This window comes from Sycon ciliatum, chromosome 12, assembly GCF_964019385.1.
Source record: "Sycon ciliatum chromosome 12, ocSycCili1.1, whole genome shotgun sequence".
Lineage (NCBI taxonomy): Eukaryota > Metazoa > Porifera > Calcarea > Leucosolenida > Sycettidae > Sycon > Sycon ciliatum.
The window spans coordinates 7,314,746-7,328,245 of record NC_088654.1 but is presented as its reverse complement, the minus strand read 5'-3'; the positions used below and the strand labels follow the sequence as shown (position 1 = coordinate 7,328,245).

Here is a 13,500-nt window from a genome sequence, read left to right as displayed (position 1 = left end):
CATGCCAATATGCACATGCATGGTGAGAGGAGACAGCAGTGGAATATGGAAACTTTCCCGGCAATCCGACCCGTCAGGGGACAATTCGACAGCATCAATTTCAGATTCAAACTCTCGCAATCACCACAGGTCGGTAAATGTGCAGCGACAATGAACACCTAAGATTAGCAGAACCAATGGAGGGAGGGAGGGATGGGAGGGGAGGGAGGGAGAGGGAGGGAGGAAGGGAGGGGGAGGGGAGAGGGAGGGAGGGGAAGGAAGAGGGAGGGAGGAGGGAGAGGGAGGGAGGAGGGAGGGGGAGATAGAAAGAAAGAAAGTGTGTGTGTGTGAGAGTGTGTGTGTGAGAGAGAGAGAGAGAGAGAGAGAGAGAGAGAGAGAGAGAGAGAGAGAGAGAGAGAGAGAGAGAGAGAGAGAGAGAGAGAGAGAGAGAGAGAGAGAGAGAGAGAGAGAGAGAGAGAGAGAGAGAGAGAGAGAGAGAGAGAGAGAGAGAGAGAGAGAGAGAGAGAGAGAGAGAGAGAGAGAGAGAGAGAGAGAGAGAGAGAGAGAGAGAGAGAGAGAGAGAGAGAGAGAGAGAGAGAGAGAGAGAGAGAGAGAGAGAGAGAGAGAGAGAGAGTGAGAGAGAGGGGCAGAAAGAGGAGAGAGACAGGAAGGGAGACAAACAGAGATAGACAGACAGAGACACAGAGAGAGAGAGAGGCAGGGAGAGCCGATGCAGCTTGGCATACTTACAAACAGAATGCGATCGCCCATCTTGACGCCATGCTCCATGACCCAGTCTGGCGCTGATTTGATGAACGTCCCACAGCCACGTCCACCGACCAGCCCCCATTCTTCAACGTCCAGGCCAAAGCTTGTGTCACCCGTGCGTGGGTAGTGTAGGGCAATCTCCCTGCGGCTGTGGGCACAGGAAGACACGAATGTCACAACAAAACGTCATGAGAATGGATATGTTATCATGTGCTGCCCTACTGATGGGCCAGGCGCAAACATTTGGCAGAACATAAATTTGAATCGCAGTAAAGAGACCGTTCTTCGAGTCGAGGATTGAAGTTTCATAATTGTGTAAGTGGCTGTGTTGGAGTTTGCGGACAATAAGAAAAGTTTGCCATGCCCCACCATCGCCCTCTCTGTCGACCCAACATGTTACACCGACAACAAGACAACTCTAATTTTAGAACTGCTCCCAGTGGTCCGACAGACAAGTGGATCAATTGCACACACCCGCATGCATACACGCACACACATAACGCATACACACACACATACAAACACCCGAACACATGCACCCACGCACAGACACGCACTGGCATATCGAAGATACGGGACCATCATGAGCCTGACGCGGAGCCCCCCCCCCCCCCCCCCCCCTTTCCTTCAATGCTACTGTAGCATACACAGCACTAGTTCAACGGTATGTAGTATTATTTCTACTCCACTAGTGTATACAAAGCACTAGTTCAACGGTGTGTTGTAGTATGTCTACTCCACTGGTGTACACAAAGCACTAGTTCAAAGGTGTTTAGTAATACTTCTACTCCACTGGTGTACACAAAGCACTAGTTCAAAGGTGTTTAGTAATATTTCTACTCCACTGGTGTCCACAAAGCACTAGTTCAACGGTGTGTTGTGATATGTCTACTCCACTGGTGTATACAAAGCACTAGTTCAACGGCGTGTAGTAATATTTCTACTCCCCTGGTGTAGCACTAACAAAACGACGGCCCGCCACACTTACCTCCCGTGCGCGTGGCCAGCTCCGATGCGTTTCAGCTGAGCGTCGGTCAGTCTGAGCGGCCTGTCTATCTTGGTGCAGCCTTTCGATTTGGGATGCGCCATCACGTCGGAGGACTGGCTCATGGCCGACCTTGACGACGAGCTCTTGCAGAACATTCCGGGCAGGATGAGGTTTACTGTGTTGGATGCCTGTGTTACGCTGATCGTCGGCACCTGTGGTTCACTGCGGCGCCGTTGCGAGCTGATCGACTGCGTGCTGAGGTGCGGGATGGACGCCGAGCGAAAGCGATCGGTCATGCGCTTGTTGCCGTCGACCTGGTAGCTCGGCGCGCGCAGCTCGTCCACTTGCAGCCGCACGGTGCGGAGCGGGCCTTTGGCGCTGGTGCCACCACCGCAGCCGCTGCGTGTCGGCTCCGTGACCGTGATGGCGGGCAGCACTACCGAGTCGCTGCCGTCGTCATTGTCATCGTCGTCGCCCTCGTCGGACAGCTCGGCGGGCAGATTCTCCGAGGAGAGCTGGGCGCCCACTTCGGTCTTGTGGCGCACGGCCGTGCAGCTGGAGCTGGACACGGCGCACATGCCGGCACTGGAGTCTGGGCGGTTCATCGCCGCGCTCGTCACCACGGTAACAGCGTCGTTGGGCGACACGGGAACCGGCGGCAGGGTGGGAGCGACGCTGGCCAGGCGCTTGGCGTACGGCGTCATCGGGGACGCGACGGTGGACACCGGGGAGTTCATCAGAGGACCGCTGCGACCGGCGGTGCCGGGCTGCGAGCACGAGCCGCACTCGGACAGGACCAGGCGACGGCGCACGCTGACGTTCAGCGCCGAGGAGCGTTCCGAGTCGGACAGGATGCGCTTGAAGTCCGTCTGCGTGGCGCACACGTCACCGTTCACCTAATTGCACAACGCAACACCAGCAGCAAACCAGAGCATTGCATTACCCGGGAGCAGGCACGGCTTGAGAAGCATAGCAGTACTGGTCTACCTGTACATATCTGCTGGGGTTTTTTTCTTTCATTTTTTACTATTGACACAGCCCTACTGGAAACAGATGGAGTCAGTCTGTGCATATCCCGGGGCACTATTATCGACTATGCAAGCAATTACAGTAAAAACCTGTCAAGGCGACCACTCGGATAAGGCGACCACCTGTCCTGGAAGACTACTGAAACCAGGAGCAAGGAATGCTATGACCACCTGGTAACAAAGACCAGGTTTTGAAGGTCCCTTGAGCGGTCATCTTAGATAGGTTTCGCTGTACTAGCAGGGCCCGTCAACTGTCACAAACATTTTCCAAACTTTTTCCAAACGTTTTCCAAAACTGTCCAGTTTCCGTGCGTGGCTGCTTCGTATTACATGCAAACGAAGTGAAGGACATCCCCGCTATCATAAAAAGAAAGGTGTGGAAGACATTTTCGTGCTAATGACAGCAGCTGAACACCAATGCTACGCACGCAAAAGAAGCATGTCAAGGCGCTATAGCTCTTTCCGGGAAGTGACAACGGCTGCGATTACCCCGCTCAGAGCTGTGTCGCCTGCATACAAACCAGCGTTATTTCTCTCTCCTTCATGCTTCCATGTGCAACATAAAGGATAGATTGGCGCTGTTAGCCCTTCCGCTAAATTGTACTGCGCACATTTACACATACACCCAAAGTGTGCTGTACTTGCTCACAGTCATAAACTGGCCACATCGGTCTCCCCTGGGGAGAAGGAAGAGAGACTCAGAAGACATCTAGGAAAGCTTACTCAATTGCGGCTACTGAACCGCTCAACGGCTGCCAGCCCCCAAACCCGCAACCCACGGGTGGACTTGAAAATGTGATTCCACATACCAGTATGGGCTCACCACAGCGCAGTAAGTGAGTGAGGATACGGTGCACATACCCATACATACAATAGCCCTCCAGGAGCACGGCTATTGAGTATGACAGAGGACATACCTCTCTAACTTCATCACCGACCAGCAGCTGTCCATTGTCCTTGCTGGAATTGTTGGTGATCTCCTTGATCACCAGGGCACGGTCTGCTACGATACCTCCACCAAGATCTGCACAACAACAACAACAACAACGTACACACAAACAGATAGGACCTTGGCTGAATGCACGTGCACAAACATACACACGTACACACACGTACATGTACACACGTACAGACACAAACATACACACATATGCACATACGTGCACACACACACACACGTACACACACAGAGAACATTACACACACCTGCATCTGGTGGTAGTTGAATGTCCAGATCAACCTCCTTCAGAAACATCACCGGCCTTTCATTGCTGATATTCACCGTCTGCACAAAAATCACACCAGAAAACGTTGTCAGCAAAATCCGCCAGCGATCTGTTGAGATGACCCCAACAGATGATCCTCTTATCTCCGGTCATATGAGTGGAAATGACACAGTTCAGTCCAGGCCGAGGTGGTCATCTAGGACCATGCGTTACCTGCATCAGCGTGGTCAACGTCACAAGTATTTTTTACTCAACACGGGTACATGAACAGTGAGCCCTGTCCAGGGCGACGGCTCGAGGGACCTTCAAAACGTGGTCTCTGTTACCAGGGGGTCTCTCTTACCAGGTGGTCTCTGTTACCAGGTGGTCTCTGTCACCAGGTGGTCTCTGTCACCAGGTGGTCTCTGTTACCAGGTGGTCTCTGTTACCAGGGGGTCTTTGTCACCAGGTGGTCTTTGTTACCAGTTGGTTTCTGTTACCAGTTGGTCTCTGTTACCAGGTGGTCTCTGTTACCAGGTAGTCTTTGTCACCAGGTGGTCTTTGTCACCAGATGGTCTCTGTTACCAGTTGGTCTCTGTTACCAGTTGGTCTCTGTCACCAGTTGGTCTCTGTCACCAGGTGGTCTCTGTCACCAGTTGGTCTCTGTCACCAGTTGGTCTCTGTCACCAGTTGGTCTCTGTTACCAGTTGGTCTCTGTTACCAGTTGGTCTCTGTTACCAGTTGGTCTCTGTTACCAGTTGGTCTCTGTTACCAGTTGGTCTCTGTTCCCAGGTGGTCTCTGTTACTAGGTGGTCTCCTTATCCAGGTACAGGTCTACCCTCGATAGTAGACAACACCCGCGGGTTTCAAGAGTTTGTCTTATAACGAGTACTATCTACTATACGGACTTGAATATGCTACGTGTATCAGGCTTCAGTGGATTTTAGATTAGATCGTTGTCGACTGATAAGGTTGGCCTTGTAACCGATGGCGTGCTGACGAGGGTAGACGTGTACGCAACCTGAATGCCAGTTACCCCAGATGAATGGGGTTTCTCTGAAGAAAAAGATCAGCCTAAAACCAAAGAACACGACACATCAACACCCCCCCCCCCCCCCCCCCACACACACACACACACGCACCCACCCACCAACCACCAGCGCTAGAAACAGTTACTTACCCCGGATGATTCGCTCTGCACACCGGAGTCGGCGATACTGTGATTGCAGACGGTGAACTTGACGCACTTGAGCGGGATAGAGCCGGTGAGACGCTGCCGGGTCTCCTCCAGCTCGCGCCGCGTGCGCTCCATTTCGCTGCGCGCCTGCGAGAGCTTCTGCTGCTCTATGTTCACGTGCTCGCTGGCCTTCTCATGCAGAGCAGTCAGGTTCAGAATCTTAGCCTCTTGCTCCTGGATGCGATACGCCTGCAGACATCGGGTGGCCACAACCACACATATCACAACTTGTTTTCTGGGATACTAATGCATTGCATATTTGTTTGTTTGTGTTTAAAATGTGCAAAGTAAAAAAAAAAAAAAAAAAAAAAAAAAAGCAAACACACCATGCAAGCAATAGTGTCCCAGAAAACAAACCGTACAGTACTGTCGGTGGCCGAAGAACTGGGGGGTCAACCTCCTAACCTAGACCAGTCCCATCGTTGTCATGCATTACAGTCAATGCACAGTTGAGTCACCGTCTATACATTGGTATGCTCTGCTGGGTGGAATTCTAGACTGGTCCATCGTCAACAACCCTGCTGTCGGAATTTGACATCTGATACCAGAACATTCCAGATAATTATCTGTTCATATGAAATTTCATGTTTTGTGTGGGTAATGATGCACTCGGGACAATTTTGCCCCATTGTCCTGGAAAACGGATGCGGCATTGACTCAAATGATACAAGTCAGCAATGAGAGGACGACTGTCTTACAGGGGCATCACACACGGTGCGACCAATACGACCATGGTCGTGCCACGTTTCGTCCAGGATGGTCCGCCCAGAGCACCTGTACTCTGTTGAGCGCTAAAATGTGCCCTGTTGGCCGAAAATCCTATCCCCTCCCCACATGCCCCCCCCCGGTGAGTGATACCCTCCCTGGTCGCACCATGACCCCACTGCCCTGTGATCGCAGCCCCTGGTCTTACGTAGGTGAGAGTCTCCTCCTGTCGTTTCTTCTCTTGATCCTGCATGACCAGCAGCTGCTGCACGGCCGTCTGTGTGCTCTCCAGTTGCCGACGGTGATTTGCATGGATGCTCTCAACGGACGTTTGTAGTTCGGAGTTACGGACGGTCAGCTGCAGACAGCAAACACAGCATTATTTTACTTGCGTGCACAGGACTCAAACGGCAGAATAGTTAGATACTGTATAGCAGGAAATTTTCGGACGGAGTATATTTTCGTACAATTTCGTACACGGCCTCTTTTGTACAAAAACATTTTCAGGTGAAATTATGTACACTATACATGCGTACTGCTTGCGAACACGTGCATCTAGCATACAGCACTGTACGAAACTAAAATCCGTACTACGGAAGGGTCGAATTTTGGCTTTGTCCGGAAAAATTCCGTCCGAAAATTTCCTGCTATACAGTACATGATCTGCGTGCACAGGACAGAAATGGCAGAATAATGTAAAACCGGGATTTTTCGGTGGTGTAGAATGTCGGTGTTTCCCACAATCAACAGTTCGGCAGTGCGAAAATTTCGGTAAACCAGTTTTCTAGATCCAAAAATGCATTCTGCACACTGTGTGGCATGGCATTGTTGAATTTTAGGTCACGTTTTAGTTCAGGTAAAAATTACCCCTTCCGAAGTTACCGAAAATGAATCTCCGCCGAAATTTTCCAGTTTAGTCGCAGCACAGTGTGGCAAAGTATGCAGTCATTGTATACACACGTTCCTGAGGACATCACAATCATTGCTTGATACAGCCTACTGCATACTGTTATTTCACAATCGGTGTACTTTTATTTTCTGTACTTTCGGTGTATCTGTTTCATACCTAAAACTTCATTCAATACACCGAACAAACACTAACGCACATAATCCAATAGGGAACTGCTTCTCTGTACCTAAATTTTCTGTTCACCAAACCTGCAGGAAGCTTGACAAGAGAGGAGAGCGAGTCTTACCGCAATATTTCCACTGGGCCATGCGTGTTCTGCATACACCTACAGTCAAACCTGTCTAAGACGACCGCTCACAAAAACCTTCTCTGTTACCAGGTGGTCTCCTTTGCCAGGGTCATTGGACCGTCAGGCGAAATAGCACGTCATAGTACATTTGAGATCAGCGGGAAGAAGATGACGACGTCCACTAATTTAGTATCTGTGCACACGAATCTGCTGTGTGTGTGACTCTGTGTGTCAGCTATGATATCATCTTCTGTGGTTCCATGCCTAGCATGTACGTCTGAACCATCCTGCAAAGTTTGAATGACGTAGGTTGAGCGATCGCTCCGCGAAACATACTTTTTGAAATTCTCTTCATAGTATATCTTCCACCATTGAAATTTCGAATTTCTTCAAAAAAAGTGCTGAGAGGGGTGGCTTGCAACCTCGATATGGCTTGTCCCAGGCATGCTTTGGAGCCATCTTCTATTGAAGTAGTGGCGGGGATCTACCCTGCAACTGCTACAACAAAAAATGATTGGATCTGAGAAAGCGTGAGACCGCGAATCTCGGTTGAATATTGAGTATTTCAAGCCTTTTCACGACGAAGATGGAGTTCTTTTTGGAGATGGACGTCGCGGCAAAGGACATGGTGTCCAACTTCTGGCGTCTGGTGAAGCCAGGGATCATTTGTCCAGTCAGGTCGGCAGCCTAACCGTCGGTAAGCTTGTGTTTGGATCCCGTTCTGCTCGATGTGGTAGATCACAAACAATTTGATATCGCACACATTGATCTCAGCATCGTGCGTACGGTATTTTATATTCAGAAAATCCCAAAGTGTCTCTGTGTGGCCGTCCTATGCCACGAGAAACTCCAATCAGGCTCCTATGTCCTCTGCCTTCATGATTGAATATCCACTTCATTTGAACAACGAACACAACAATCGAGCTAGGACGGCTTTGCAATGAAAAATACAGCTATACTGGAGCTGAAAAAAGAAAGAAAAAAACGTGCTCAGGATGAGACTCGAGTACACGCATACTCTCCCAGCAGGTGAAACGCAAATTTTTGTGAAAAATGCGTGACGCCAACTGACCAGTAATTTCGCCTGACGTGGAATAGCATCCCTTGGCCCTGGTTGCAATAGTCTTCTTGTACAGGTGATTGCCTATTTCCAAGCGGTTGCCTCGACAGGTTTTCCTGTACTCATCCTTCTCACCCACTGTTTGCCCAGGGCTCTCAGCAGAGCTGATACCACCGCGAAACCACCGCACCCCGCCATCACACTCACCCACTGTTTTCCCAGGGCTCTCAGCAGAGTTGATACCACCACCAAACCATCACCAAACCACCACCATACCACCACCAAACCACCACCAAACCACCGCACACCGTCATCACACTCACCTGAGCATTGTTCTCCTGCAGCTTACTGTTGGCCGCCTCCAGGGCCGCGACAGACTCGCGCAGCGCCTCGTTCGCCTCGCGCACCTCGTGGATCTCCTTGGTGAGCCGGAAGTTGGTGTCCAGCGCCTGCCCGCGCTCGTGTCTCGCCGTGTCGCGCTCCTCCCTGTGCTGCTCGAGCATCGTCTCCCAGTTGACCGCCTGGTGGTGCGCCACGGCAGCAGCGGCAGCAGCGGCCGCATCGTTAGCGCACGTGGCCGCTCGACCCGCCGAGCCGACCGGCAGGGAGAACGGCGAGGAGAATCGGCAGCTGCCGTCGGCTTCGACGCCCACACCCGTGTGACCGGACACGATGTCACTGCCTAGCCCGTCGCTGATCGGACAAACTGCACAAGCGAGCACAACAGACAGTAATGCCGAGCAAAACAAAACAAAACATATCAGTAACACTATTCTCATCATCTTGTGAGTGACGACCGGTGAGAAGGCATAGACATAAACACCTGTACATATTTGTACATATCGGTGAAGAAAAACAAATATTTTAATAAAACATAAACACAGCAATGAATAAAACTATAGACGTACTCATCACAATCATAGAAACGAAAATATTGCGCATATAGTTTGATTCATCACATTATTGAGATCATTGTTAAGTAAATACAGCACTTGATCAATCGCACACGTGCACTGGATTTGAGTAAACTCATAATCCCTCTTATCTAGACGTGGACGTTCAGGGTGGGCGCCTGCGTCTACGCGGCACCCTGTGGGTGGGCAGTGTGCACACAGGGTGTGGCCATGCACTACATCATGCAATGTACAGTTCTTGCCAGAGAAGTTACACCTCATGACTACTGCATAAGAACAAAGTTTCTCTTGGAATTTACTTTCGCTATATTCGTTAGGGGGCACGAAAATAACTAAAGTTCGTACCAAACTAAAGTTTTTTTCTCTGAACGTTCGGGGTAACGGACCTCGACCAAAAATGAAATTTAGTACGCAACGAACCTGCTGGTGGAGTGATCTAACGACAGATTTCGTAAACGAAAATTTGTACTTAAATGTATACGTACACAGTACTAGTTGAAGCATTCAGTGCACAGACCGGCGGCAGTACTACTACTAGGCAGTTGTGCCAGCCACAAGTATTGCCACACACAGATGTATTCATGACGTTGGATTCCTCTATGGCGTTGGATTTCTCTATGGCGTTGGATTTCTCTATGGCGTTGGATTTCTCTATGGCGTTGGATTTCTCTATGGCGTGGGATTTCTCTATGGCGTGGGATTTCTCTATGGCGTGGGATTTCTCTATGGCGTGGGATTTCTCTATGGCGTGGGATTTCTCTATGGCGTGGGATTTCTCTATGGCGTGGGATTTCTCTATGGCGTGGGATTTCTCTATGGCGTGGGATTTCTCTATGGCGTGGGATTTCTCTATGGCGTGGGATTTCTCTATGGCGTGGGATTTCTCTATGGCGTGGGATTTCTCTATGGCGTGGGATTTCTCTATGGCGTGGGATTTCTCTATGGCGTTGGATTTCTGATTTCTCTACATCATACATCTGTACATGGCAGGCTGTAGAGTGTAGTACCACCCACATGCATAACTGTCACTGTGTGATGTGTGCCACTTCACAAGACTCAGTTTGTCAAGTAGTACACTGTGTAGGTGGCCTGAGCCTGAGGGTATAATTGGAGTATCACTCAAATGCATGGCACCACCCTCTGGCACAGGTAACTCAGTTTACACTGTTGCTGCAGTGCTAGGATAACCCTGTCAAGTGTTACACAATTGGACTGGTTTCTACTTGATAAGAATTATGTTCACCCATCCACAACTCACAACACTGCTAATAATTTCCTCAGAATGAGGAGGGAAATCAGAATAAATGAATGACTAAACTGTTACTTGAGCTGCCTGGAACTCAGGTCGTCGGGTCAAGTCACAGACCAGTGCGTCACCATCTGTTCTTATCCGCTCTGCGCATTACTCACTGACATCTTTGCTGCTCGTGACCTCAAGTGTTTCACGGCTCTGCTCGCTGCAGAACACGCACACAGCTCTAGATTATCGGAGAGGATAAAAGGGACCCAGCGCGTCACCGCAACGAGTCCGTGAGGAAACGGCATCGACTATTTCTGTTGCAACGTTGAAGGATCGATCTGCGACACTTGCAGAGCGCACGGGCGCCATTCACTGCAGTCATTACTCAGCGCAGAACCTGTTGGAAACATTTGCGTTGGAGAAGCGCGAGTGACGCTCCAGCCGGAGGCGCACGCAGGAAGTGGACTCTGCTGGTCCTGAGCGGAAAATCAAGCGAAGAGGTACTAGGTACAGCCTATCTTGACTCCAGTCCAGGGCCAAAAAACGCGTGTCGAGCGAGCAGCGACACCGTACCGCGCTGTCCTTCTCTACTCCGATGGAAGCGTGGTGTATTTAGTTTTTGCGTGCTTTAGGGCTACGATTTCGTGAAGTGCCCTCCGACTGATCCAGTAAACTATCGCGCAGCTTAGTTTTGGATACAGGAACGGATCACCGATTGCTGCTGCTACTCTTCCGCGGCGTGTGTTCTCAGCTACAGACATCTGAGCTCATGAGGCGACTGTTCAAAAGGTCCACATTGCCTGCATCTGATTCTGATGTCTGACAAATTTGAGTTTGTTTGTCGTCACCAAAACTTACAACTACCCTACATGTGGATGTAGACAAGGCTCAGCGGAGCCTTCGATTGTTCGAGTGCACTACATAATGGTACACGCGCTTCGCTTGAACGCGACAGAGTATTCTTGTAATCAACCTTCACCGCGAGGGGTCGGCGATGGAGATAGCAACCAATTTTTCTTCTTCTTTTTCTCGTGCCGTGAATGATTCGCGGCTCCAGGAGTAGATACAAAGAGATACTCGCACACGCGACGCCGACGTTACAGCACACGCGCACATACAGGGCGAACAGCGGAACACCTCCTTGTGAACTAACTACATTGTAGTAGTAGTAGCTGCGAAGGCCAACATCATGACAACAACAGAGTGAACAGCAGCGAACAGTCAGGCCCAGTCTCGCGCAGTCCATGTGTTCGTGCTGCGGGCCAGCAGTGGACAGTACATGTAGTAGTTCAGATTGCGCTGAACTGAGCCTGAAGCGAAGATAAATACGCTGCAAGCGCATGACACCATATTCTTTCGCCGTCTTATCATGGCCATATCGGAGACGAGCATCAGCAGCGCAGTGAACTACTCTCACCGCCGCTACATCATCACCGGCTAGGCAACAACGCTGAATTGCCATTGGGCATTTGCAACTGGCTAACACACAGGTTCAATCCACATTGCACACGCACGCACGAAGCCAACGCTGCGACCAAAAATCCAAGCAAACAAAGTCATTTCAATAAACGAAAGGGTCGTCGATTTCGACACTCCTACAGACACCCCTCCGCTGTTCGTCGACACGCGCCATACGCATTATAAGCTACGTGAACTATTATGAATGAGCATAGTACATCCTCTCGACATCGCGATGACATTTCTTTGACTGGCGAGCTGTAGGTCTACTCGGCACAAGATTCCCCAAAACGCTCAACGATACATACATTAGCTCACCGTCAAAATAATTCATTCACAATTCCCATACACATAGTCCTGATAATCCGAAAGCTAAAAGGAGAACAAGAATTCGTCAATCAGCCATTACACAATGCAAATATCGTGTACGATGGTGTACACGCTCCACGCCCCGCGCGCATTCAGGCACGAAAAGGAACGCACTAGCACTACTGTCTGTAGATCTACACGGAATTATTTCCCCCGAAAAAGCATACCAGCAAGATTTCCGCGTGCGTCGATAGGAGGCCTGTGGAGACTGTGGCCCGACCGTCCTCCTGTGAGCAAGAATGAGACAGTACACATAACACAACCATCATGAGCATCGTGGTGGACACAAAAAAGGCCCCACACCATTATCTCGTTTGCAAAATAGACACGCATTCCTAGTCATAATTGAAAACAATTTTACGAGTAGACCTACTCGGTAGCTAGCGACCACAACTCGCTAGCGCCATGCGTATCAGCTACAATACAAATTACAATGCATGCACACGTACAAGAGAGGACGCGAAGAGCACAGCATTATCAGACAAACCTTCATCAGCAGTATACTACTACTAGTAGACAGGTATAATTGCTCTCTAGAAAGGGGAGGATTCGAGGTTCCTGCGTCACGAAATTGCCACTCAATCAAATCTACACGTTACACTCACACAGTACTGCCCCAACGAACTACGTATTCGCTGCCCTGTCATTGAGCATTTGTGCTCGTTTGGATGCGCGAATTCAAATAAAATATACAAACAAACAAACACAAACTTGGGGAAGATTCCTTTCAAAATAATTATTACTATTATGATACAGCGACTCGCAGTGACCAACATCCTAGAAACACGGACGCAAACCCAAACGACATGGACACAAGAGCACACCCTGACATAATACTGTAGAACGTGTTCAAAGCTCTGAACTCGCCATCACGACAGCATCGCGGGAGGCGTCTATCACAAAATTGATACTATTTCTGGTAGATCTACATGGCTGTTCAATCATGCACATTATCAACAATAATGCCAAAAAATATGGGTGTGAAATATTACAATACCAACATCGGTCCAAGGAATCACGGAAACATTTCAATGACGCCCGAATCAAACCAGGCATCACAGCTCACACATAATCATTATCACCCAGGACTACGGCTTACCAGTGGAGCCCGAGTATACGACGTCCACGGCGAAGTACCCAATCTCTTGCTCGATAGTCCCGTGGAACGTTTTGAACATCGACGGCGCAAAGCGCTGCACTGCTTTCCAGAGCGCCTGCCAAAGGCTACACACATCTTCCCTCGCCAGGATGATGGAAACAAGCGCCTCGGCGCGATGGCGACTCTGGCCAGCTCCCACTATCGTCTCGCTCTCGAAAGGCGAAAGGTCGCCATGGGTTTTCAGAAACTCC

General features: G+C 49.9%; 1 protein-coding gene across 1 annotated transcript in view; it reads right to left on the bottom strand.

The window, feature by feature from the left end:
- Positions 1-13,500, bottom strand: part of LOC135828425 (uncharacterized) — a 25,295-nt gene that overhangs the window by 11,238 nt on the left and 557 nt on the right. The window contains exons 1-9 of the mRNA XM_065340877.1: positions 13,250-13,500; positions 12,318-12,377; positions 8,493-8,875; positions 6,119-6,268; positions 5,149-5,394; positions 3,970-4,048; positions 3,681-3,787; positions 1,736-2,631; positions 730-895 (exon numbers count right to left, since the gene is read on the bottom strand). The exon at positions 13,250-13,500 is cut by the window's right edge and continues 557 nt beyond it. Of these exons, the coding sequence (XP_065196949.1) occupies positions 730-895; positions 1,736-2,631; positions 3,681-3,787; positions 3,970-4,048; positions 5,149-5,394; positions 6,119-6,268; positions 8,493-8,875; positions 12,318-12,377; positions 13,250-13,500 (2,338 nt within the window). The remainder of the gene's footprint in view (positions 1-729; positions 896-1,735; positions 2,632-3,680; positions 3,788-3,969; positions 4,049-5,148; positions 5,395-6,118; positions 6,269-8,492; positions 8,876-12,317; positions 12,378-13,249) is intronic.